This window comes from Crassostrea angulata, chromosome 6 (genome assembly GCF_025612915.1).
Source record: "Crassostrea angulata isolate pt1a10 chromosome 6, ASM2561291v2, whole genome shotgun sequence".
NCBI classification, from domain to species: domain Eukaryota; kingdom Metazoa; phylum Mollusca; class Bivalvia; order Ostreida; family Ostreidae; genus Magallana; species Magallana angulata.
The window spans coordinates 11182265-11208397 of record NC_069116.1 but is presented as its reverse complement, the minus strand read 5'-3'; the positions used below and the strand labels follow the sequence as shown (position 1 = coordinate 11208397).

The following is a 26133-nucleotide window of genomic DNA, read 5'->3' as shown; positions in this document are numbered from 1 at the left end:
ACTTTTTAATCAATAGTTTAGCCGATCAAATTTTGAAAATTATTTGAAGAGCTATATTGATTATTTGACATCGGTCATTGATGTCTTTTAGGACTTTTAATGTTAACGTTGGAATTGCGTGCGGTTTTCTTTTCTTTCTTGATTGAGCGATTCTAGTAAAGCTACATATCGAAAGCACGGACTGTACATGGGCTAAGTTCAAACTTCCAAGTATAGTTATAGTTCTCATAACCATGGTAACTTCTTCATATATTACTTCTGTGTAACGTTTTGATAATAAATAAAAAAAATAAAATGCTTTTTTTAGTGATTCATGCGGGATATGAAGATGGCGACATTGCAGAAAAAAAGTGCGCATTTTTTCTGCAATAATTTCTACATTCGTTAACTACATTAATCATCAAAGAAAGCATTTCATTGTTTAAATGTACATCTTTCTTTTAAAAGATTAATAAACTGATCGTAAAAAGTAAAACTAACTAAATTATAGTCAATGTACATCAGTACGTTATTTAAGAGCAGCAGCCAAATCGTATTTAATTAGAAATTGAGTCTGACATCATCATGATCATTTCGTGCAGTCTGTGATTTTTCCTAGCTTGATGAAGATTTCGAGCTGTTGATAAACGGGGCGTATAGACTTCAGTCCTGTCAGTTTCTTCAGAGCTATGAATTATACAATCAATTTCCGTAAGAAATAGAGGAAAGAATACTTGGTGGATGAAAATATATAGTGATAGAAAAGGAGGAATGACCAGATCTAGGCTCGAACCTGCGACTATTCAGTTTAATTACCAACGCTCCAACTAGCTAGTGCTAGTAGGAGCGTGACAGTACTGAGCCTATTATATATACACTATTACAAAATAAACAGTAAACATGCTTTCTTCAGTGAGTCTTAGGGCTATAATAGTAGCAAGCATATCAGGATATATACATACGTAAACTGATAACTCGGGTTATGTACTTTTCTTGAATGTTAGCTACCATCATATACCGGTATGCATAACCAAAGAAAGCACTTTATTGTTTGAATAAACACAATTGACAATACTATTTATCGTACAATAGGAGTACATATATGGATAATTATATAATTCATCAGTCAAATATAAAAATTATGATTTAACTATGCTTCAATCAGCCCAAAAAAGAAAAGCAGGCATTCTGTTCATATACAGTCCACAGGAATACAACTACTTTGTAGCCCCCCCCCCACCCCACCCCCAAATTTAACAATTAAGTCAACGACGCCGCGGCCTTACTAGATAATCATATTGACAAGAGGATCCACCAACCACCCTTCGGCAGCAAATACATACATGATATATATATATATATATATATATATATATATATATATATATATATATATATATATATATATATATATATATATATATATATATATATATATATATGACAAAACAAATACAGCATTTTAAATCATATCCTCTGTATTACTAGTGTGTTTTTATGTATGAAAACAACGAATTACAAAAAAACAAACAAACAACACACACACACAGGATAATCACTAAACACAACAGATAAATGTAGTTTTGTGAATGTTGCTGTGAACCCCATGTGTCTTTGATATGGTTTGAGCTACACAAATCACAAGAAAGGAGAAAAAGTAAAGTTATGAAGATATATCGTTTTATTTGAACACATATTTTGCATTTTTAGCTACTGGTTATAAAACCATTTGTAAACAGTGTTTAATATACTTTATATATTGACAACTGATATCAAATAAGGTTTGCAAGATGATACAAGTTCAATGTAAAATTAAATATACACTATTTTCTACTCCCCCGTGCGTTCTGTTTTCCGAAAATCGACCCCCCCCCCCCCCCCTACGTTACCGTTACATCTGAACAGAAAATGTCTTGATTATTCATTTTTTTCCCAAGATTTGATTATTGCACTTGTAAGATTGATCATTTGTTCGGCTGTTTCAACTGTCTGTAACTCAAAGCAAGTCGTACATTTTACAAATCATGCATATTTTGACCACCCGATAGCCGTGAATTTGAAATTTGTCAAATAGTTTTCGGAAGTGTTTGAGACTACTAGACGCATAGAGAACTCGGACCAATGACCGACGCAAAGTTTGACTATCGCTCTCTTCCGTGCGGTATATCTTTTTTTGAAAAACTTCTAACAAATACCTACAAAAGGCGTGACCTAAATTCCTTCCGTCTCTGAAGCGAAGAAAATCGACTCCCCCATGCGTTGGTATCGACTCCCCCTTACTTTTTGTCGACTCCCCCGCGTTAGGGGTTGTTTACGGTGTTATTGAGGATTTCTTGGGAACCACTTATCATCAAATAACGTTTTCGCCGAACTGTAAACCATATATATTTGATATACATATACCTAGAGAGGTCCGACCGAATCTCTTGATTGATTTGCTAAGATACAGAGTTTGAATCACATGTGCTTGCTGTTTGAAGACAAGAACGCCGACCCCCCAAGTAAAGACTTCGGATCTTTTCTCCTGTATTCCTTCAAAGGGACCAAGCCCGTTTTAACATTAATTTCAATGTAACCATAAATAAAGAAAGGTCTTTATTTATTGTTACATTGAAATTAATGTTATAAGGGCTTGGTCCCTGTGTATTCCTACATCTATTTGTAACGTATTTCTGATCTAATTTATACCTTAATTCCAAGAAATTACTTAAAGCATTTTTTCTGACGTCAAAATCAGAGTTAAAAGTTAAAAGTAACCCTTAGTCAATATATGAAACATTTGGCTGAATAATGTAACATACTTATCAATATATTTTACGTGCTTAGATAAGGTTGTAACCGAAAATTAATTCATGACATAAGGGTATATCAATATTGAATTTCGTCTGAAACTTCTGTTAAAATAAATTAATTTTATAAGATAAAACTCACATCCTTAATTTGGTATAGGTATTCCAATACCGAATCGATTCAATATCTGAACACAGGTACGTATCTGTATTATAAATGCAGGGGCTGCGCAATTAATTTGGTCCAAAAAACATCTACCGTGCATGTATCTCATAGCTTGAAATTCATCTTTAGCCAGGAGAGGGAAATGGGACGGATGAGTTTCTAAAGACCGTATATATGGAATCAGTTTTACAAGACCCTCGACACGAATAACTAGTCCGGATGACAGTACAGTACAGTTGTAAGTTCATACATGGACATTTACATTTTACAGTGTCTTTGCCTGTGATAAGAAATAAATAATAATTCAAATGACACCAAATTGAGGCGCCAGTGGGGTTTGCTTATTTATATTTAAAAATTTAATCGTACGATGGCTTAAAATTATATAAATATAAGTAATAAAGAATCATATATTCTTTGAATATTATGAGGTGGAAATTTCGCGGTCGGGGCGTGATCAAACCTATCATAAAGCCCTTCGGGCTATGGGCGCCTGTAAAGTGCCAAAAGAAATCGAAACGAAACGAAAACAATCGAAACCAAACCAAAAATCGAAACGAAACGCAACGGAATTTGAACAAAACTAATATCAATTTTGACTACATAAAAGTGAAAATAAATTCATTGAAATAAATTTTTGAACCATAGAATATAACTACCTGTATGTTTCAGATTGCCGCTGTATATTTTAAGCCAATATAATCCGAAATTTGCAAAAGTATATAATAATGTAAATAACTGATGTACATTCCTATACCTTTTAATGTTTCTAATTTGTTTAATTAAATGATATTCAGACGTTTAGAGAGAGAGAGAGAGAGAGAGAGAGAGATGCCTTAAAACTTATCAGCGACATCACATAGCAAAGTATATATACGCAAGTTTGGGAGAGAGGGAAAAAAAGAAAGAGAGAAAGAGAGATATGATGATTCTGAAGGAAACATTCTAACAACAATTTTCTTTCTATCGATTTGAATATTGTAAAAATGAAACGATCGAATACAACGTGATTTAGAGCTTACTGGTTGGTTACCAGTTTCTAACTTTTAATAAGAATTGTTTTAAAATGTATAGCATGAATCTTGACGTCGTAATTTGACAAAATTAACTTGCATTATAAATAGGTTTTTAACCTGTGTATTACCTTAAATCAAACATAATCCCCTCTTTCTCTCCCTTTCACACGCACGCACATTGTATTTGATTCATTTTTACAATATTTCATATCAATATAAAATCATAGTACTGAAGTACTGACGGGAGTTGATTTTAACGATTATCATTTATTTTAAAATCAACTTATCTTGCATGGCAATTAGTTTCTATTCTGTATTTAAATTACGCTTTTTTTGATTATACGAATTTTTAGACTTTTCCGACAAGAATTTCGAGAAACCCCATATGAATCAGGATGTGTAATATTTAAAGATATTTCAGACTATGTATTAGTAATCGAAACAATTCTAAGAATCGTATGGATCCAGGCACTATTGATATCGAACTCTAGTCTCCTTCAACCAGACGCTCGGCTGTCTCCGTTAATCTCCGACAAGCAAGAGAGCCTCTGTGCTCGTCGGAGATTTACGGAGACAGCCGAGCGTCTAGTTGAACGAGACTTTATTAAACTCTGGCGTAGGAACACACAAGACTACAAAAATATCTAAATTGTTCGTAATATATAAAATCTGACTATTTTCAAAGTGTTTATAGATAAGTTTCCTTGAAAAACAATGCTTCAGCATACATTACAGCGAATTTTTCTATTATTTTCAAGAACTAAGTCTTGTCAGCGGCGATGATTTGTGCTTAGGTCCAAACACTGTTTCACTTTCGGTTTGCCAGAGTAACTGCATAGGAGAGTTGATTAAAATCAACTCCCAAAAATTGATAGGTATGTGCATTAACGACAGCTGCAAAAGACACAAATCAATCAAAGTTCTGAAAAACTGACGGGAGTTGATTTTGTCGATGTTTATTTTTTTTTTAAATCAATGATATGTTATTTTGCATGACAAGTACATGTAGTTTCTAATTTGTATTTGAATTACGCATATTTTTATGATATGAATTTTTGGACTTTTTCGACAAGAATGTCGAGAAACCCCCATATGAATCATAAATAATATTAAAATAATATTTAAAGATAAAATTAATTCAATCAAACTATGTATCAGTAATAGAAATATTTCTCGAAAATTGTATGGATCCAAGCAATATTGAACTCTAGTCTCCTTCAACCAAACGATCGGCTGACACCGTAAATCTCCGACAAGCAAGAGAGACTATCTGCTTGTCGGAGATTTACGGAGACAGCCGAGCGTCGAGTTGAACGAGACTATATTGAACTCTGGCGTAGGAATACATACGACTATAAAAAAAATACCTAAATTGTTCGTACCATTTAAAGTCTGACTATTTTAAAGGTATTTATAAATAAGTTTCCTTGAAAAACAATGCTTTAGCATACATTATATCGAATTTATCAATTATTTTCAAGAATTAAGTCTTGTCATCAGCGATGATTTGTGCTGAGGTCCAAACACTGTTTCACTTTCGGTTTGTGTGAGTAACTGCATAGGAGAATTGATTAAAATCAACTCCCAAAAATCTTGTGGTTGGAATGTCTCCGTAAATACTGTAAACGTACTTTGTTTAAGGTGTACGATATTTGGCGGAAGTTAGCATGGATTTGATTAAGCGGATTTATGAATTTACCTTTTTATCTACTTATATATTTTACATTTGATAATGTACTTGATTTTGTGGTCGCCGTTTTCCGCCAAAAACGCCAAAGGACTAAAGACAGTTTTTAATACGTTTACAGTATAACCATCCTCTCTCTTTCTCTTTCTTTCTCTCTCTCCAAACTTGAGTGCGTACAAAAAGATGTGGATATTACAATGTAAATCAGTTTTTTACTTTATTTTATTTTTTTTTTTTTTTTGTTTTTTTTTTTGTTTTTTTACAAAATCCGGGTAATCGGCTTAAGAATTTACAATGGCAAATTTGACACATACAGGTTGTTATACATTGTACATGTATTTATGGTTAAAAATTTTTCACTTTTATGTTGTCATAATTGGTTTTTAGTTTTGTTTAATTCCGTTTCGTTTCGTTTCGATTTTTGGTTTTGTTTCGTTTCGATTGGTTTCGTTTCGTTTCGTTAGGTTTCGTTTCGATTTCGTTTCGCACTTTACAGGCGCCCTTCGGGCTTTATTGGATTTGATCACGCCCCGACCAAAATTATCACCTCATGCAAAGAATGATTCCTTATTCCTTAAATTGTTAAATAAACTGAACAACCAAAATTTCTATTTATTCCACGATGATTGGTCAAAGAGGCCTCTTGCTTTTTAAAAGGAATTTTCTAATATTTATATTTCTCATAGATGTTAGATAATGATAATTAGAACAATTTTACCTTTTTTGTATACTCTGCGTGGGAGTGTCATATACTGCATTACTCATCAACTAATGTTTCTGGACAATATAATAAACAAACGTGTCCCTTTTGATAAAATACAAACTTATCAGTACAGTATATAACTTTTTGATAGGTTTTGTCTGGAAAGACATGATATTTTTAATTATATTTAAGATAGTATATAAAAAGTGAATGCCTTGATTTATAACAATTATTTCGGAATTTATAAATTTATATCACAACGTTGAAAAGTAAAATATTAAATTGTGCAATTATATTTTTCCCCGTAGCAACTTCATAAACGATCGGGATCAAATGACATTTTATTCTGAACACAGCAAACAATCATGGCTGAGTAAGTACAGAGACTTGCATTCTTTAGTTATTATTTATTCACTCTCTTGATATCACAATGAATATTTGATATGTTGGTAGCAATGTGATGTGTTTGAAATTTTCTTTTTTTTTGTTAAAATTTATGAATTTTTTTTTCTAAATGAAGCTAAAACTAATTCTTTTTACATGGATGAATCACAGGAGTCACCGGTTTTATCAATTTGTTGTAAATAAATGAGAAACAGGCAAAATCTTAAATCTGTAGTCTGTACATGTCTTTTACGTACATTCACGTGCCAAAAGTATGTAAATTTATTCTTTTTTTCTATATATTTCATTGAAGTCTTATTTGAAATTTATTTTGTGAAGATTTAATAAACACATTTTGGCATTCATTGGGAATACTTTTTTGATTGCTCTTATTTAAAATCTGGCATTCCAATCCACATTGAAACATTTGTTTTAGAGCTGCAGCATGTGCCATATATCCTTTGCAAAAATATGCAAACCAAAAAATCTTACTTCAGATTCTTATTATCAAATCTCAGGAACAGAAAGTTGGAAAATTATTTTAATGTTATGTCGAAAAAGCTAGAAAATGCTAAATTTATCAATCCTAAACTTTTTAATAAATTAATCAAGCCATTATTCTTTAACAATTCTGTACAAATGTTGGTTTTAAGTGACTGATAAATTGAAGGGTTATTTACAAATCAAGGATTCCATACAATCCACATAGAGAATTATACTCAACCTTTTCTTCTGGATGTATTTGAATAAGAAATTGATTGAAAACATTGTCATGTACCAGAAATGACAATGTTATTTACATGAATATATAATTAAAGTGTTGGAATGGTTTAAGAATATTGAGTTTTTCAAAATAAAATGAAATTTGATCTAGATACATGAACCAGTATTTATCCATTGTATATTTAAAGCTGTGCTTATAAGTGTTGATAACTGTATGAACTTGATACAATGATAAATTATTTAGTACTCACTACTGTATTATTGCAGTGATATAAAAAGAAAAGATGCGCAGATGAGAGCAACCATCAACCAAAAATTGGTGGAAACTGGGGAGCGTGACAGGTGAGCTGATTTTGAGAAGAGAAAAAGCAAAATCAAGCTTTTGAAAATTTGAAATTTTGAAATTCAAAATTTGTGTAATCAATTTTACAAGATCTATGTCTCAAGCTGCTACCAAAATTTTCCCTTGTTCCCTTGACTGTGATCTCTAGTCATATAATTTCATGAATAAATCTTTGCCAGTCATTTAGCATCAGGCTAGTTTTTTTCTCGAAAATTTGAAGATCAGATTTTCTATTTATTTCATCATATGATATAGATGAATATGATATTGTTTTCCTTAAATGACAAGTCTTTTGATATTTTTATACATCTTTGTCAATGTTATTTTATTTTTATCATAGATTAAAAGACTTGCTAAGAACAAGACTGATAGAGTGTGGATGGAGAGATCAACTGAAGCAGCATTGTAAAGGTAAGATGTATTATTTATTGACAGAACATTGTTAAGGTAAAGTGTATTATTTACTTGCAGAACATTATTTTATGACCTTTAATATAAAAGTACTGAATAGTACACCGTTGTCAAAATTATCTCTCATAGGGTATAATACATGTACTACATTAAGATGTATCTAATATTAATCTTACAGAAGAATCACTGTTTATAATGAAACTGTTGAGAATTATTTTTTTTTTCACATGATTAAATCACTTCAGTGTATCACTGTCTTGTAAACTTTATTCATGATTGTTATTTTGTATTTCTTTTGGCTTTTTTATTTTAGGTGTAATCATAGGTTTGATTTCACAGTGTAAATTTTCACTGCTTCAAACTTCACTAAGCAATTATCCGTACCTCATACTTTTAGGGTGTGGGGAGGGGGAAGGGAGGGTCCTTAAAAAAACTTATCAAAGTTTATTAGGTGTAGTATAACTTATCATTCACCTTTACAATAAATATACTATAATTACAGTATTCATAATATAAAACAGCACAATCAACTACAATACCAGAAGTTCACCATGCAATTCTGTCTCGGTTTGTAGTTAACTTACACTTGCATGTTTTTGGGGTAAATTTGAATGGGTGTAAATATTTCTGCAGATAAATGTCTTTGAAATAAGAACACAGTTATCTATGCTAAGCAGACTTAAAAAATTAGTTCACTTTGAGATAAACCAGCTTGGGACCTAATGTACTTCAACATCATCAAAATGTTCAAGATTAACATATCCAGGATATCAGGAATTTAAAAAAAAAAATTGTACATATACATGTATTAACAAACCAGGGTGTTTGAGATGACCCATATTCAAGATACTGAATACATGTACTACAACTGTTACAGTACCGGTATTAATTTATTTCACACAGCTCTCTTTTGCCTTTGGTTATGCATGGTTAGATGTCGTAATAAATTGTAGCTAACTTTAGTGCCTGACTAACACATAGAAACAAAAAAATTTAGACATTTGAAGTTTTATAAAGACTTTAGCTATCAAAGACATCATTTAATTTGAATTCAGAAATGGCATAATTCTTTTTTGGATATCATTGCCAACATTATATATCATCATCATGATCTTGATTGAAAAATATTCAAATAGTATACACATGTACATGTATAGAAATACATGTTTTATCAAGCCAGATGAAGTAGAAACAACTTGCATTAAAAGTGTACATTTTGACCGGTAACTCTTTCTCCACAAATGCACACACTTTACACTGTACGTGATTTTGCTAAATCTTAACACCTGTTTTGAATTTTGCAGATATATACATTTGTATTAATCATATGATGTTAAATGTTAAAGAAGATTTGAACTCCTAAAACTATTTACTAACAAATAGGAACTCTTTGATTACAGAGGTTGTAAAGCAGAAAGGACTGGAACATATAACAGTCGATGATTTAGTCGCGGAAATAACACCGAAAGGAAGAGGTCAGTATTTAATAAAGCAGAGCTCAGCTACTGATACAATGTACTACCAAGCAAGAGAGCATATCAGTTTGTCCATTCGTCCCCTAGGCACCTTACGTTATAAATATTTCTTTTTATCACAAGAATTTTCTATCCTATAATAATAAGGTTCATCACAGTTGCCATTTTGTAGTTTTTAAAACAGGCTTTTTGGCTTCAATTTTTTGTCTGTTATTCATGTAAAATATCTCCATTTGGCACTTACTACTTTTAATTAAATTTGTGTGTATTCATGTGCATCATCTGCAATGACAGTTTATGGGAAAGCACAGTTTCATCTTACAAATGCTGGCTTCTAATTCTGAATATGAAATGTTGTAATGCATGTTGAAAGTATTTCATCTTATTCAGCATATGTACTAGTATTCAGAGAGAGAGAGAGAGAGAGAGAGAGAGAGAGAGAGAGAGAGAGAGTGATTTTGACGGTTAGAAGATTATACATGTGTACTTCTGCATGTAATATGAATATGACTGAATGCATGAATAAATATTTTGCACTGAGAATGTTGAAACAAGTATACCATTTTCATTTATTACAATTTTATTACAATGTACAATAAGAAAGCTTGGTGACTTTTCCGCTTGTGATTTTATGGAAATACATTGTATTTGTTTTTTCAACCACTTGAAAATATACTGGTAATAAATTCTAAGTGATGATGAAATGTTTTGATTTCTATCTTGCAGCTCTTGTACCCGACAATGTGAAAAAAGAATTGTTACAAAGAATTAGGACATTCCTTGCCCAACAGGCTGATAATTGATCTTGGATCTGGAGCTTCCCAAAATGTTGTATGATTGTCCTATGGACATGATATACCATAAATATAATTATAGATACATCACCGTCATCTAATGAGCCACCTATTATAAGATCAATGTAGTAGTGTAAATCATTGAGTCCTGTAGAGAGACACTTTCTGTGACTGTGTATATAATTCTTTCATTTTCATTTATATGCAAGACAATATTATGATTCAATCTATAAATTTTATATGTGTAACGTTAATTTATAGTAAGGAATTCCAGATGTGTACATGTGTCAAATTTTAAAATCTTTAATAACTGAGTTATGATGTTGCATCATTTAAATGTTTAGTGTCTTTTAAGCAGATTTATGATCTAATCATTACTGGTATGATATTGGGGAAGAAAATTCTGATGTACTTTTTTTCCCCGCATTTTATTTTTAAATTTTAAGTACGCAAGTTTGATCTTCTTACAGAGACATAAATAACGTCTCTGTCTTCTGAATAGCAAGTCCAATAAAGGCATACCTGTACAATACTAGGATTACTTTATGTTATTCAGTATTAAATCAGTCCTGGTAATAAGAAAAACGACACATGTTTTTATTGTTATTGACTTCCAAATAATAAATAAAAATGACGAAATGATAATGTCTTTATTATTTGTTTATTAATGGCCGTGTGTAAATTCGGAACAAGGGGTTCTGTATTGAGATAGTTATTTGTATAGCAGTGAGACAGCCCCCCCCCCCCCCCCCCGCATTCTTCACGACTTTCTCGATAAAAATCTTTACAACTGAACGGTCCCTGGAACTCTTCTTAGTAACCGTGACGTCACACGTATACAAATGGCGGGAGGTCGCCGAGAAAATCGCAAGTGTTAACATGGCTGGAAAGTAAAAGCCATGCTTGACATCACCTGACCCTGTAATCGTGTATCAGTGGCTATCCGCCAAAGATGTTGTGTTCTGTACTGTAATTGATTTGAAAATGATGGATTCGCAGAGGAGTAGTGGTAAGTTTCTGCGATTAGATAGGAGATAGCAGACGATATCTATCTGTAAAAAGATCGCATTTTAAATCGCATTGATAAAATGTACATGGGTGATTTACTGTCGCATGCCAACCTGAGTAATAAATAGTATCGTAACTGACATTCAGGAGGACCAAACATTAAAACATTAGCCACAATTTCGATTTTTCTTGCCTCAAAAAATAGCGAACATTTAAATTGAAGTTGACATTTTGTTATCAATTGAAAGAGCTATACGTTTATTGATTAACTCTTTCAACTTTTGTTGGTTGTCGAGTTAAAAGAATTGATTTACGGGGTATTGTTGTATGAGAGATTAAACTTAAATCTATAGTTGTTTAAACTTTGAAATGAGCTGAAAATGATACCATCGTACTGTATAGCCTGAACAAATAAAAATGGATGCATTTGAACAAGTTTTGTACCAAAACCTGGGAAAACAAAACGGTAATTTTATTATTAGTCTTTCGTCTATACTCTGTCCCAAGATATTTTGGATTCACGTTTGGCTTGATTGTTTGATATTTATAAATACCTCAGGATCCAAACAATGTTCATTCAAAAGTATGAAAAAGGACTATATATGATAAGGGCCTAAAATGGCCCCCTAAAATGAACATCATCATTTTACTATCATTCTTTGTTTTCTTAGTACAGATATGTATGTGATGTGTTTACAAAATATTCGTTTTGGTTCAAGTGCCCACAATTTAGAAACATATGACATTGTAAAGACAACTTTTTCCCGCCATTTTTGCATTTTTAGCGTAAAACAGCTTGTTTTCAAACAGTTTTTCCTTCTGAAAACATAGAGCGCATTCTTGAACAAATAAAATATTTTAATCAGAGATGTATCTAGCCAAGACTAATAAGTGACAAAAAAATTTTCCTTGTTCAAGCATGCGCTCTATATTTCCCATTTGTAAATAGATAAGAAAAATGTCAATTTTTGGCTGATTTTGATTGAATTATAGAAATGGCGTCACTTCTGACGTCATATACTACCAGTGAGTGCAAATAAATCAAATAAATAGATGAAAAATATATTTTACATCAACTCTTCTAAAAAATTAGTTAACATTTTATTGTACCCGAAACACTTTAAAATTGGCTAATTATGGGGGCCAAATTTAACTCTTATCATATATAGTTCTTTCCAAAGATTTCTCAGTCAAAACGCCCCTGTTAGCTTATCAGGTTTCAATACAATGCTAAAAAATGTGATGTCTACGGAGATTTTGCATTGCAGCAAGCCCGGATGATAACGTTGAAATATTGCGCGATGTATTCCGAGTGTATTCCGAATGGAGAAAAGATGTAAACATTCCCCATTATAAATCTCCGTAAGGAATCTGTTTTCGTTCCTGTGAATTTTTCCGAGTGAAAGATGATAATGTGTCAATGAAATTATCTTGGAAAATATCCCTTTCAACTATTTCAATTGCACTTCTTTCACAGGTAAGTGTATTTTTATTAAAAATCGTCCAAACGTGAATCCAAAATATCTTGGGACAGAGTATAGTTGAAATTGAAGCTTGGTACGATGATTAATTTAGAATGTAGCTCATCATTTTCTTGAAAGAAGTTTAAGATAGTAAACTACAAGCAATGTCTGTTTGTACAACATGCATTTGTATTTATCACTGGACACATCTTTAGGATACATTTTTGTGGTAACTTTAAATGCTGTCAAACTTACTTTGTTTATTTATTTTTTGGTAACTTTAAATGCTGTCAAACTTACTTTGTTTATTTACAAAATGCCATTCATATTACATTACTGGCAGGCTTTTGATGATAACATAAGACGTTTATTGTGTAATGTTCAATTCTTTTTTCTAGATTTCCAGGCCACAGAGAGAATATTTCGTAAAGTAGTACACCCAGGCCTGGATTCTCTACGACTCGTGGACAAAAATGGTGTACCAATTAATACACCACTCAGTAGCATGAAGCAGAAAATGTTCATCCTTAGTCCGCGAGGGGTCCCAACTCGTGTGACGAACCACGCCTACAGTGGACAACCAATGCGCATGTCTCGTCCATATTCTGAAGGGGTAAGCAATTAGTCTACTACTTTTACATAAAATAGCCAGTATGTGAGAAATTTTTTGTACAATTACTTTATTGTTTTTTTAAATCACTAATGAATTAATAAAATTAATTGCTTTATTTGGAAAGAAATTGTTCTACAGGTTGTAGGAAGGAAAGATTTTTATTCTCCGTCTGACTTAGTTATCAGTGAACAGCTGTATTTGGTAAGAACAGTGTATGCATAGGATTCTAACAATACTATTGCTGGTGCATGTTCTTCGCTTGCATATAAAATTTCTTACTCTCAACCTCTGATATTACTTTTAATGAAGCCTCAAATTGAATCTATTCTATATGTAGTGCTATAAGACTTGTTCATATGATGTACATATGTATTAATTTTTTACCAGAAAATACTAGCCTAGGTAACATTGTTGATAGGTTATACAATATTTACATACATTGTATTACTATAAGCTACTGCCGGCCAATACTCAAGTGACAATTAGTGGAAATGAACTAATCTTTTGAATATAAATACATGTATATGCATGACTAAATGGTAATAGGTACAAAATTGAGTCGGAATAATATTTAGGTAATTATAACTGTTTATTTGACTATTAGATACTTTCAACAAGGAAAGAGAAAAATTGATAAACAAGCAAACAGCAGTATATAATGTTTAAGTTTCTATGTATGAATATATAAATATTGTTATTCAGTATTTAAAATGAATAAAATTCAAGATGTGGTTATGGATATTTTCCTCAGTAGTTTTAATAACAGTCATCAAATCCATCTGTCATTTCTTTAATTAAAGATTATCAAGCATCAATTCTATCAATTAATGAATGCATATAACACCACTTGACACTTGATTATAATATATGCTGGGTAATATACTGGTTATAGAGTTAAATACGATAAAAATATATGTATAAAAGCCCTTAGCCAGAATATATCCTCAATTTAGTCAAAGTTGGTGGCTTTGTTGCACAGCTATAAAAATGTTGGACCTACAGTAAGATTTGGAATAAAAATAATTATAGGGTTGATCTTATTGTCTAAGTTTACATAAAAAAAATGCAGATTATATGTCATCACAAAATGTACATTGTAGGTGTTTCATCCTTTCTTTACTTAATTCATTCAAAATTTGTTAATTTCTCAGTACTTAAAACGTGTAAGTTATGTAAAAAAAGGTTTTGTTCTTATTTCTAGCTATCACGTTTAGAAGTACCAGAGTATAACAATGAAAACTTGTATGAGCAACCAACATATTATAGGTAGGTAAAAATACCTGTATTGGACCAGGTGTTTCTTTTCAGTTTGGTAGCTTGAATGCCATCATCCATTTAACTATTCATTGAGCAGTGTTTAAAGAAAGAAATAATACTTAACCATAACATTCTCTCTTGTTTCAATTTATTTGCTTTGTGTCATTCTTTGTGCATATAGAAATCAACATTTTGATGGAAGTTTATTATTGACGGACAGAAAGCTGTGACTTATACTGGAATTTGAGTTGTGTTTATTAATGTAGCATCAGTAGCTTAAGACTAGCATTATACATGCATGAAATATATGACAGATTCTAAAAGGAACTGGTTTTATTGCAACTTTGAAAATAATCACAATAAATAAACAGTCCTATGCTAGTAAAGATTGTCCATGGGTAACCAATAAAGCCATGTTAAATGTATGTATGACAAGAAGTATTGATGATTTGGATGGCCTGGCATAGGATACCGTAACTTTTTTCATTGCAATGCCAAAGCACATTCTCATTTTTCGAAAGGGCTTTTGTTATTCTGTTTTCAATATATATGTTCATTCAGTATTTTTCCTTCAAAAAAGCATTTTTATGTAGACAAATCTTTTATAAGATTTACATCCATTACAGTTTTTTACTGTTAAGTGTTTGCATCAAAAGGAATTACATGTATTTATATTTCAGAATCCTCGATCCCAAATGATCAAGTTACATGCCACCCTAATTGTAAATAGCAAATTTTAAGTACACATCACATTTTATTTCAACGCTAGATTATTTCATAATGTGCTTAAGATATGAAGAACTAGCTATAAGTATGTATACATATACACAAAGTCAACTTTAAATATAAAATTAGAACTGATCTGGCTGAAAGCGTCGATCACCAAGATTTAAATGGATCTAATCTACGTACTAATTGCCTTGCCTCAAATATACATCCACTCGTTGATATAAATTCATTGTCCCCTTATAAAAAGGAAAACTAAATTTTTTGAGTTTGTTGATGTGCATGTGCTTTGGTGTTTTGTGACGTGTATTAATAGGCACTTTGAAGTCACAAATTTGTTATGAAAAAAACCCCTGTTTATCATCAGTATGATTTTAAAAACTTAAGGCTGAAAAGACTGTGTATTTTGATATAGAGTGTAGCAGACATTGATGTATGTGTAAACTGGCACAGGAAAATGGTTGCTTTTAATGTTCGCAAACATCAATACATAGACTGATTGAAAGAACTGATTAGCAGCTTGCGTTTGGAAATGATTCAATACTTTTAAAACTTGAAGACATTTGTCCTAATCAAGTATCCCACCGTGAATACCTGTGGAAGGCGTGTTGGTGTGTGCATTACTTGCCTGGAGAACAGTTAAAGAGACAGACAATTTTAAATAAGTTTTGTTATGTTTAAGCTTGCGTATTTAATTTCACAATAGCATAATACCCCCTTGCTGCATTATGAACTCTATGAATTGAATGTCTGAGGCAAACATTCATGGAGATATTGATATTTCTTTCTAATGGAGAAAGATATCAATATTGGCGTATTATGTAGGTAACCGTATTGAAACAATCCTTGGAAGAGAACCCAATATTTGGGTACAGTGTATCAGTCTACCGATATAATAAGATTATAATGGATATACAGCTAAGCATGTAAGTGTTGAACTGTTTGAAGCCTAAATATTAAGAATAAGAGCATTATTATTTAATAGTTGAACTTTGATGCTAGTGCTTATTTGATACAATATACTCTTTGTAACAAAATAAGAACTAATGTGGTTTAATCAATATAATACTAATTTTTGAGGATTTAATTGTTGTTGAGTTGATTCACAAAATGTTCGTTGAAGTGCAATTTTTGATTACACATTGTATTGATAGCTAGATCCTTGTCAACAAAATTAAGTATATCATGTACTGTACTTCCATTTACTATGTTGTATTAAAAGTCTTCCATCTATAATAAAAATAAATCTTAAGAGCTACAAATAACACTTCCAAATTTCTTTTCAAAGTCATCTCACTAGAGTCATGTTCAAGCAGTGCCATGTTTTAAAAAGAGATTAAACAGAGGGGGTTATAGTGCTTATGTTTTTGTGTAATGTTTGATGGAGATGTGTTTACTTGTAGGACTACCAAGTCCGTCGTGCCATACAGCACCAAGAGGAGTGCTAACCAGAGTAAAGGGGGGCTGGTCAAGTCTAACAAGTCTAAAAGTGCCTCTAGTCGCGGCTATCTGGTGAGTAGCATTTTATACTGCAAAAAATTGTTTAAAAAGTCTTTGTGTGGTTTGCACAGAGAGAGAGAGAGAGAGAGAAGAGAGAGAGAGAAGAGAGGAGAGAGAGAGAGAGAGCCGGCCTCCTTTTGTGGTGCTTGATTTGTAGACAGTGCAATGAAATTGGCAGAAGGTATGAAATGATTGAAATCTTCTGGGAAGCTTAGAAGAAACAGTTAAAAATATAATCAGATACACAGTCGTATTAGATTTCTCATTTTATTTCTGCATTTACCGGTATATGGAATAATATTAGACAATTTTTTCATCAACTCAGAGTTTGGTTGATTGCCAATGAAACCTTCTTTGTAAAAAATAATTCATTGTATTGATATCTAATTTAAAAAAAAAATTGATTATTAAATTTGTAGTTTAAACTCTCAGTAATTCTGTAGATATGAATTAGTTTTTATTAAGGTTTTGTGTTATCAGCGGTATTGCAGTTTTACAATTAAATGTACAGTACTGTGGATAAAGGAAAACCGAAAGCGGTAATCATATCTTTAAAAGGAAAAGTTCAGTTTAAATCAATATTCAGAGTTATTGCAGACACAGACAGAGAATTTGTCATTGAGATACAAAGGCTGTGTAGATAATAGCTAGTGTATATTTGAAAGCTTTAACTGGACCAAGTGAAGAAATATCTACCATTAGTGTGCAGCATATGCATTGTTACTTTTATAAATGAAAGTGATTTCTATCAATATCAGCTCTGCCGTCTCAGATTATAAAGCACTGTGCAAACATGCCAATTTGTCCATACATATTTACTTCTCCCTGAAAGATTAAAATCCCCCACCAAGAGTGTGTATACATACCTAGAAACAGTGTGAAGGAAGGGATTACTTTAACTTACTAACCCAGCCCAGTATACCTCACCTTCACTGTAAAGGTAAAGATGTGTCAAGAGTATAAGGTTTGCTGTATAGATTAGGCATGCAAATTGTACTTTGCTTTCTTATTCAATTTTCTAAAATTATATAAATCTTCAATTCAATCCAAGTTTATTGTTTTTTCTTTCATTCTTTGTTATTTGGAGTAAGAGGGGTTTGAAATATTGATTACCCAAGTACCATTCTGTTTCTTTGAATAACCTGTATATTAGAATTAGACAAAGTAAGCAGAAAAAGTCATTATAATATTGTGTTTTCTACACTATGATGATACTAGTAGTTTTTGTAAAGTGATTTGAGTTGATGTAGCTTTTATAATTGACTAACTCTGTGCCTTGTAACATTTAAGGAGCTTTTATGGTAACTGATTACATGTACATGAATATCCAGTATTTTAAAAACACACTTATAACGAAGTGCCATGGATAGGCGAGTTTGCTTCGTTATAAGCGTAATTCATTATATCCATCAAGTTATTTAATAATCACACGTGGAATGAAAATCACTTCGCTGTAAGCATCAATTCATTATAAGCATGTTCGTTATAACCGTGTTTTACTGTAATGCTTTTTTATCTAAATGATTGGATGGCTGCATGTACTGTTTTATTTTAAAAAAAATTATTTCAGATTAACAACTAGTCCAAACAATAGAGGAAAAGTATTTTTATAATATTATATGGATATAAGTTCTATATAGTAATGAGTTAGTCAAGCTGACCCTGAGTAGGTGTCATGATTTGTGTGCATACGAACTCTGATGGAAGTTTGCTGGATTCATAGACATTTTATTTTGATTCCTTGAGTTGTCCCCCTTGCAAGTGTGTTTCAGGGGTTAAGGAAATTTTGTACAGTTCAGGACCTTGATTCCCTGAAAGTGAGGGAAACAGCGGATTAGTTACTGCACCAATCTGTCTGCCTCTAACCAAAGAGGTGGAATAATCATTTGTCTTTTATAAGAAGTTAGAGATTAAAATGTCTGCAGAAGTAACATATTTTACTCTTAATAGATTAGAGTCTTAATTGCTATTAAAACCCCTAGAGAAGGTTCTTGTACTTTGTTCCTTTTTTTTGTCATACTTGAGTGCATGGTTTTAATTCATAACCTGAGAAATTTACCGTATACAGAAAGTTTACTATGTATTTAAAGAAGACTTTTAAAAAATTGATTTTTAAGTAGTCCTGTTGTGTTTTTTTAGAGTAGTGTAGCTGATGAAAAGAGATTTCTACAGTCAGCTAACAGCTCCCAGAGCTCTCGCTGGAACACCAGTGGCCAGGGCCTGAGGCTGGAGAAGGAATGGACTGACCTTGCCAATTCCAGGTCCCTGAAACGCAACTCAGAGGTAGGATTGTTTGCAATCTGCTATTTCAATGTACATGCCATTTTTTTTTCTTGAAATGTATACATAAGGGTCTTAGTCTCATCCTCCTTTTAGGGAAGTCTGTCAATCTGTCCCAACACCTTCTGAACGATTTTAGAATTTGTGTTAAAAGTGTTGCCTTCCCTGACAAGACTTCGTGGAACTCTTTCCATAGTATTGAATTAAATAGCACACTTTAACATTTTGCATAATTTACAATTTCTTGTTCTTACAGATAGTAACTCACAGAGTAGACAGAATGTATTTTATGACTGGAAATTCAATTAATCTTAAACCCAAGTATCATGTGGATGAGGAAGAGCTCCATAGACTAAGAGAGATTTCAAAATCCAGGCAGTCGTCAAGAAGACAAAACCGGTAAGTAGTCACATGTTGTGTATGGTTGTACTTTTTGTTGTGTGCTGCTGATTAATACACATTTCAAATATAATTATATATTCAATTCTAGGTCATTTTTCTAAAAAAGCATACATAAAAATACTCACGTAACATCTTCAGCATTGTACTTATACTGTTACTTTAACTGTCATTTCCACAAAAAATGCAGATTAACTTTATTTAAAAGTATCTTTAATACATGGTCTGTATGTACATCTTTCATCTTAAATTTTCTTTCTGTTTTAGTCTTTCTTTCTGTTCTATTCTTTCTTTTTGTTCTATTCTATTCTTTCTGTCTGTTTTCCCCCTTTTTGCCCCCACACAAGGCATACTTATCCTTTGGAGCCGTGTATAGAGGAAGAGGAGTCGGTGTGTCCTGAGCCCAGTGTGATCGAGGGAGAGGACAACTCGATTCAAGGAGTGGATCTCAAACCAGATCAACAGGAATCTCCAGACAACTTTTACTTCAGAGGGCTGCTCTCAAGACAGCTCAGTAATGCTCAGGTACTAGGAACTGATATAGAGGTACTTGAAGATAATGCGGGAAATGAACCAGAGGTTTCAGAGATGGGTCATTTAGGAGACAACATAGAAAATACCTTGAACATCAAGGCTTCAGTGATGTTGCATTCTCATGATTCTAGTCATAGAAGACAAGGCCTTGTTAAGAATCATCCCGAACATTCACAGGAATGTGATGTAGAGGACAGAATAAATGAGAAAGAATATGATAGAGATCCAGAGGTTTTTAAACAGGTTGCATTTGAGGAGATACCTCCAAAACCTACAGTAGAATTGGGTGATTCTTTACAAACCAAATCTGAGCTATTATCTCCCATTCTTAGTCATAATAGCAAGGAGTCTGGAATTCAGATTGACCAAGAAGAGCTCAATGAAGAACTAGTATCTGGGGACTTTTTGGAAGGAGAGTTAACATCCCGAAGTGGTATTGAAGGTAAAAACAAACAGTTACGACAGGACACTGAAGTGAAAGCTTTCCCCCATGAGCATAAGGAAGATGAAGAAAGAGTGAAGTTCACACATTGGATTGTAGACTTTGATGATGTTGCTGTGGCAGATTTATTAACCAGTGGAGAACAGGACATAATTGGAGAATGTATTACATCCATTCTGAGGGATTTCCAATCCAATGTGAAGAAACCTAGGTTTGAATTCAAATCTGGACCCAAGGTTCCAACTTGTCTAAAGAGGAAAATGGCTAAGAAACCTAACAAGACATGCAAAGAAAAAGTAAAAGGACCATGTATGGAAATTTCCAATCAACAGGCTAATTCAGAAGAGATGTCCCAAAAGAAATTTCCAAACAGGAAATCAAACCCTGCTGCTCACAGAACATTCCACCAGGAACCTGTGAAGTGTGGATGTAGGAACATCAAGGATAATGTGAATGATCTTTTCATTCAGGGAACATCTGTTCCTTTGTATAAGTTTGTGAATGAAGCAGTTGAAGAATTCAAGCTTCAATACTTATAGTTATGTATGCAATAGTACATGTACTTACCCTTTATTAATTTGCGGCACAATTTGATTCTTACATGTTTTGCATTATTAGGGTATTGAATTACAATAGGTGTTGAAAATAAAGCAGTCTTTCTCTCTGTATGTATTAGGGTCATTCATATGCCTGCATGGTAAGTATCATGCCATTTTTAAGGAGTTGTTTCATCCCACTCTCTGTATACCTGTTGAGCTGTGTAAAGGAAATGCCAAATGATAAAAATGTCTTAAAAACTTTTCTTTTCTCTGATTTGTAACCTTATATATTACCCAGCATACCAGATCTAACCACAATTTATTATCATACAGTATTCTATATTACTATTAATTATTGAAATACTTCAAAAAAAACCAAAAAACAAACTTTAATTCTGATAATAGGTAATAACAAGAAAAAGGCCAAAACGATATTTGAAAACCAATACATATATTGCGACATGTACCAATTGAAACAATTCTGCATTTATTTCATTCTCTTCAGTGTATAAAATTGAAAAAGTGATCACTGTCAACTTTTCAGTATTTTTTATTTCAAGTTTTAAAAGATGTGTAACCAATTACCTTCTAGTTAAACAAGTGTAACCATTTGTTACAATTTGTATATATATGTATGCCTATAATTAAATCCATTAGTTTAACTTTATCATCAACTATGTAGGTTCTTCTCTAATGAGCAGTCCATATGCTAGTAGATGAATGCTTGGAAGAAAATGGTAATGGGTTTTAGATAAAGGTTCTGGTAATTTGAACATCTATCCTGCTAAACTTTTATTAAAATCATAACTGAGATAAAACTAACATTTTGATTATTTAGAAACTCTAACTTATCCCATATCAACTGCTAAAGTTGATATATTTCCCCCCAGTTTTTTTTAAACCTTCAAGGCTATTACTATGGTTTCATCATTATTTGTCGAGTAACAATTTTCATGGATTTTATTGCTGAGCAGATCAACAAAATTAAATGTACATGGAAGTACATGTTTTAAACATCAGCTATGCATTTTGGCAGAGAAACTTAAATTTAAAATCCTCGAAAATGGTTCCTTAAATATGAAGAACACCATAGTGCATTTTTACTGCAATGCTGGATGATTTCATATCCTTTCCTTCCTTTGGTATAGAGGATTTTAAAGATTTCCCTGGTTTATGACTTCCATCTTGTTCCTTAAGCTTGTTCTGGTCCAGTCAATTGTGAGTTAAATTTACCACACCCATAATGATTTCAATGCATGTCCAGATAATAATTATAGAAAGGAGATTCTATGGTTATGTAGAAGGTTTACATAGGCAATTAATATTGCCTGCTGCATAATCCTTTTAAGTAAATATACATTTGCATGATAAAATATGTTCAAATCAAATAAAAAAAAAGTTAGATGGAATATCCATTTCGACCCTTTATTAATGCATGTACCAGGTACCTACATAAGATGTGTTTATGGATGACAAGATATGGACATTAATATTTGCTGTTTTTCTGTTGTTCTCCTTTCTCTGTCCTCTCTGTACCTTTCCTCCCCCTTGTATTTCCATGCTTTCTGGCTCTCTTGCCACCTCCTAGCAGCAGTCAACATTCCAAGAAAGTTCAGCACCATTCTCAGTTGGAAGAAGACTTGCAGGTAGGAATGAATTAAATCCTTTGGTTTTCACACCCCTCCCAAATTTTTAATGTCTAAATCATTCAAAAAGTTAACAGTTGCAACTTTTTTTTTTCAGACCTCTTTATTTGTTTTATTCACAGAATCTTTTGTTCATTGCTTATCAATACCTGAATTTGAGCAATTTGTTGTCAGAATCACTTCTTGTTTTTCTCAACGATATATTTTAAATTCATAAAAAACAAAATTAATGGCACAGTAGAAGTCTTTTTTTGTTTATATTTCAGGCACTTACTGTCAAAGAAGGAAACACAGAAAAGAATGAAAATGATAGTAAGTCAATTATTCAAGTGACCAGAAATTAAATTATAATTTGTAGTTGATGAAATTCAGCACATAATCATGTGATAAAATTGTTTTTTCCTTTCTTAGATGCAGAAAATTCTGGAGAAGTAAGTATTAAGATACTTGTATAATCTGTAAAACTGTAAACTGATTTTATTCATTACTTACAAATGCAGTAATGTAATGCAGATTGGCCAGGCATTTGAATTTTGAACAATCAAACAAATAGAACTTAGGTGAAGAGCTGAACTGTTACATATTTAGTTTTATTGAAGGAGGTATCAAATGTTCTATAATCAATCCCTCTGCAAACTAAACGTTTTGGTTGATCTTCCTGATGCTTGAAAATGACTTTTTTGGACAAGTTTTGAAAAATTAAATTGTTTTCTGGTAATATGAGTGGCTAGTTGTAAAATTTGGATAAAATGATAATAATCATTTATTTTTCAGAATGTTGAGAGACCAAAGAGTCCCCTGGGTGGCTGGTCACTAACAGAGAACCCTGCCCCAGAGCCTGACCAGAAAGAGGCTCTCAGTCGTTTGTCACTCCACAAAGACGATAACCCAGAGGTTCCTCCCTCAGAGGGTGGAAACAGTGAGAGAGACAACATGACAAACGGCGAGGATGATGGATTTCATGAAGAGGAAGTGGACATGAAGGGAAGAGCAGATGGAAGACAGGGGGTGGAAGATGTGATAGAACCTAATACAGATGATGCAATCCCAGAGGAAAGTGCAAATAATACTGTGGAGGAAGAGCCTTGATCAAGCTATAATACTTGTGAAGTTTATTCTTTTACTGTGATTCCCAAAGCTTTACAGTCTGTGATGAACATAGAAACATTATGGTGGAAGAGTTGTCTTCCAGTATGAGTGAATAAAGAGAATGGGTTTCCATCAAGGATGGATCAATAAACTGCAGCATGGCAGCTGTATAATGATGTGTGGTGATTGATATCCAATCATAAACTTTAATCTCCCAAAAACATCAATGATCTTAGAATTAAGAGGTTTTTTATGCTCCTAAAATGTAATTGTGATAGAGATAATTTTTTATGTAAATGTGATGTTTTCATTACTTGTGTTGATACTTTATTTTTTTAAAGATATCCCTTTGTGTATTACTTTTTGTATTTTTCCTGCTCTTGTCTTTTGTAATATTGATGTAACATTATCTTGTTCCTGCTGAGATCATTTAGAGCAACTGGTTATTGTTTTAGAAGAAGGAAAATGTTTCTGTGTGATCCATTTATTTCTCTCATATTTTCCTCTGGAAATGCCAAATTATATTTTATACTTAAGCTGAAACAGAGCTTGTTTGGTTTTTGTTGATCATTTTAGAATTGTTTATTCTTGTTTGGTATACAGTTGCATCATGAACATAAATGCTTTACAAGAATTTTTTTGTGCATTTTTTTTATACATGTATTACTATAACTTCTAGTACATTGCCACTCTTAAACTTCAATGCAATGATTTGCATACATTTTTATCCATCTATAAACTATAATTAAGCAACAGAAATGGTGTAATTAAGAGTCAAAATTTACTTTTACTTTAACATTTCTTTGCTTGCAATGCCTTTTTCAACAAATGCAAAACTCACACACACACACACACACACACACACACACACACACACACACACATATATATATATATATATATATATATATATATATATATATATATATATATAGTAGTCCTGGAATAATTTTGGTGTGTGTGTGTGTATATATATATATATATATATATATATATATATATATATATATATATATATATATATATATATATATATATATATATATATATATATATATATATATATATATATATATATATATATATATATATATATATATATATATATATATATATATATAGTAGTCCTGGAATAATTTTGGTATACATGTAGGTTCATTGTTTAGTGATAATTCTACATGTTGGTGAAGGTCATAGGCCTATACACTTTGTTGAACTTGAGAAATTATGATCACTGGAATAAAAAGATCTTAGTAATAGTTAATAAATGTATTCTCTTTCACTCATATTCAGTTTATACATACTGTATATTAAGAGCAAATCAAAGTATGTTGAACAATATATTAAACCTAAACATGAAAATACTTTACAATTATTCAACACCAACAAAAGCACAACAAATAAATCTTCTGACAAAGCATAGATTAAAAAACATCACACAAAATACAACATATTTGGCCTTCTCGGGGGCTACTCGCATATAAAACTGAAAAACTCCTGGGTTGACACCATCAGGAAATTATTAGCTGTAACTGAAGAAACCCGGGTTGACACTGTCGGATTAATAATGGTTCCCGGGTTGACACCATCGGGATTTAAAGAGTAGTTCCCGGGTTGACACCATCGGGATTTGAGGAATGGTTCCCGGTTGACACCATCGGGATTTAAGGAATGGAACCTGGGTTGACACCATCAGGTTTAAATGCAGGGACCCGGGTTGACACCAGCGGGTAGATATAACTAATAACATAATGCACAGAAATTTATCTGAATTGGGGGTAACCAGGCCGGTTTAAAAAAAAAGAAAGTTATTACAATTGATTGTGAGAGCCCCAACGACTGCATTGAGAACAAATTAAAATACAAATGTTTTATCTAATGCATACAAAAGGTGAAGCATGGGGATGGTGGGTGGGATAATTAAAATCACAATACGTCTGCTTAGCTAGGGTCCGGACAAAGGAATGATGCTACAAGTAGTTACTGAAAGTTAATTAAATACAGCTTAGATAAGAGAATCACGTGGTGGCTGACCACCAGAGATGTAGCTGCCCATTACGCAATGCATTACCTAATTTGGACACGGAATTTAGGTATCTGCAATAGTCTGGTCTAAAAATAACTCCTTGCAGAGTGACCGTCGTGCTTGATTGCATATAAAGTATAA

General features: G+C 32.3%; 2 protein-coding genes across 7 annotated transcripts; both read left to right on the top strand.

The window, feature by feature from the left end:
- Nucleotides 1-6648: 6648 nt before the first annotated feature.
- On the top strand, nucleotides 6649-11115 carry LOC128190820 (transcription and mRNA export factor ENY2). Its single transcript, XM_052863021.1, has 5 exons — nucleotides 6649-6713; nucleotides 7715-7789; nucleotides 8131-8201; nucleotides 9602-9676; nucleotides 10403-11115. Exons 1-5 carry the CDS (start codon nucleotides 6706-6708, stop codon nucleotides 10477-10479), a joined length of 306 nt encoding a protein of 101 aa, XP_052718981.1. The 5' UTR covers nucleotides 6649-6705; the 3' UTR covers nucleotides 10480-11115.
- Nucleotides 11116-11288: 173 nt separating this feature from the next.
- Nucleotides 11289-24600, top strand: LOC128188551 (uncharacterized). 6 transcript variants are annotated; one of them, XM_052859664.1, is made up of 12 exons: nucleotides 11289-11479; nucleotides 13340-13554; nucleotides 13693-13755; nucleotides 14756-14820; nucleotides 16941-17049; nucleotides 19177-19320; nucleotides 19574-19716; nucleotides 21369-21389; nucleotides 22820-22877; nucleotides 23144-23189; nucleotides 23289-23308; nucleotides 23652-24600. In XM_052859664.1, exons 1-12 carry the CDS (start codon nucleotides 11455-11457, stop codon nucleotides 23964-23966), a joined length of 1224 nt encoding a protein of 407 aa, XP_052715624.1. In that variant the 5' UTR covers nucleotides 11289-11454; the 3' UTR covers nucleotides 23967-24600. The 6 variants fall into 6 exon arrangements, with proteins under 6 accessions (XP_052715624.1, XP_052715621.1, XP_052715620.1 ...); XM_052859661.1 differs by lacking the exon at nucleotides 11289-11479 and adding an exon at nucleotides 11802-11944 and having other exon boundaries at nucleotides 22823-22877; XM_052859660.1 differs by lacking the exon at nucleotides 11289-11479 and adding an exon at nucleotides 11802-11944.
- The last annotated feature ends 1533 nt before the right edge of the window (nucleotides 24601-26133 follow it).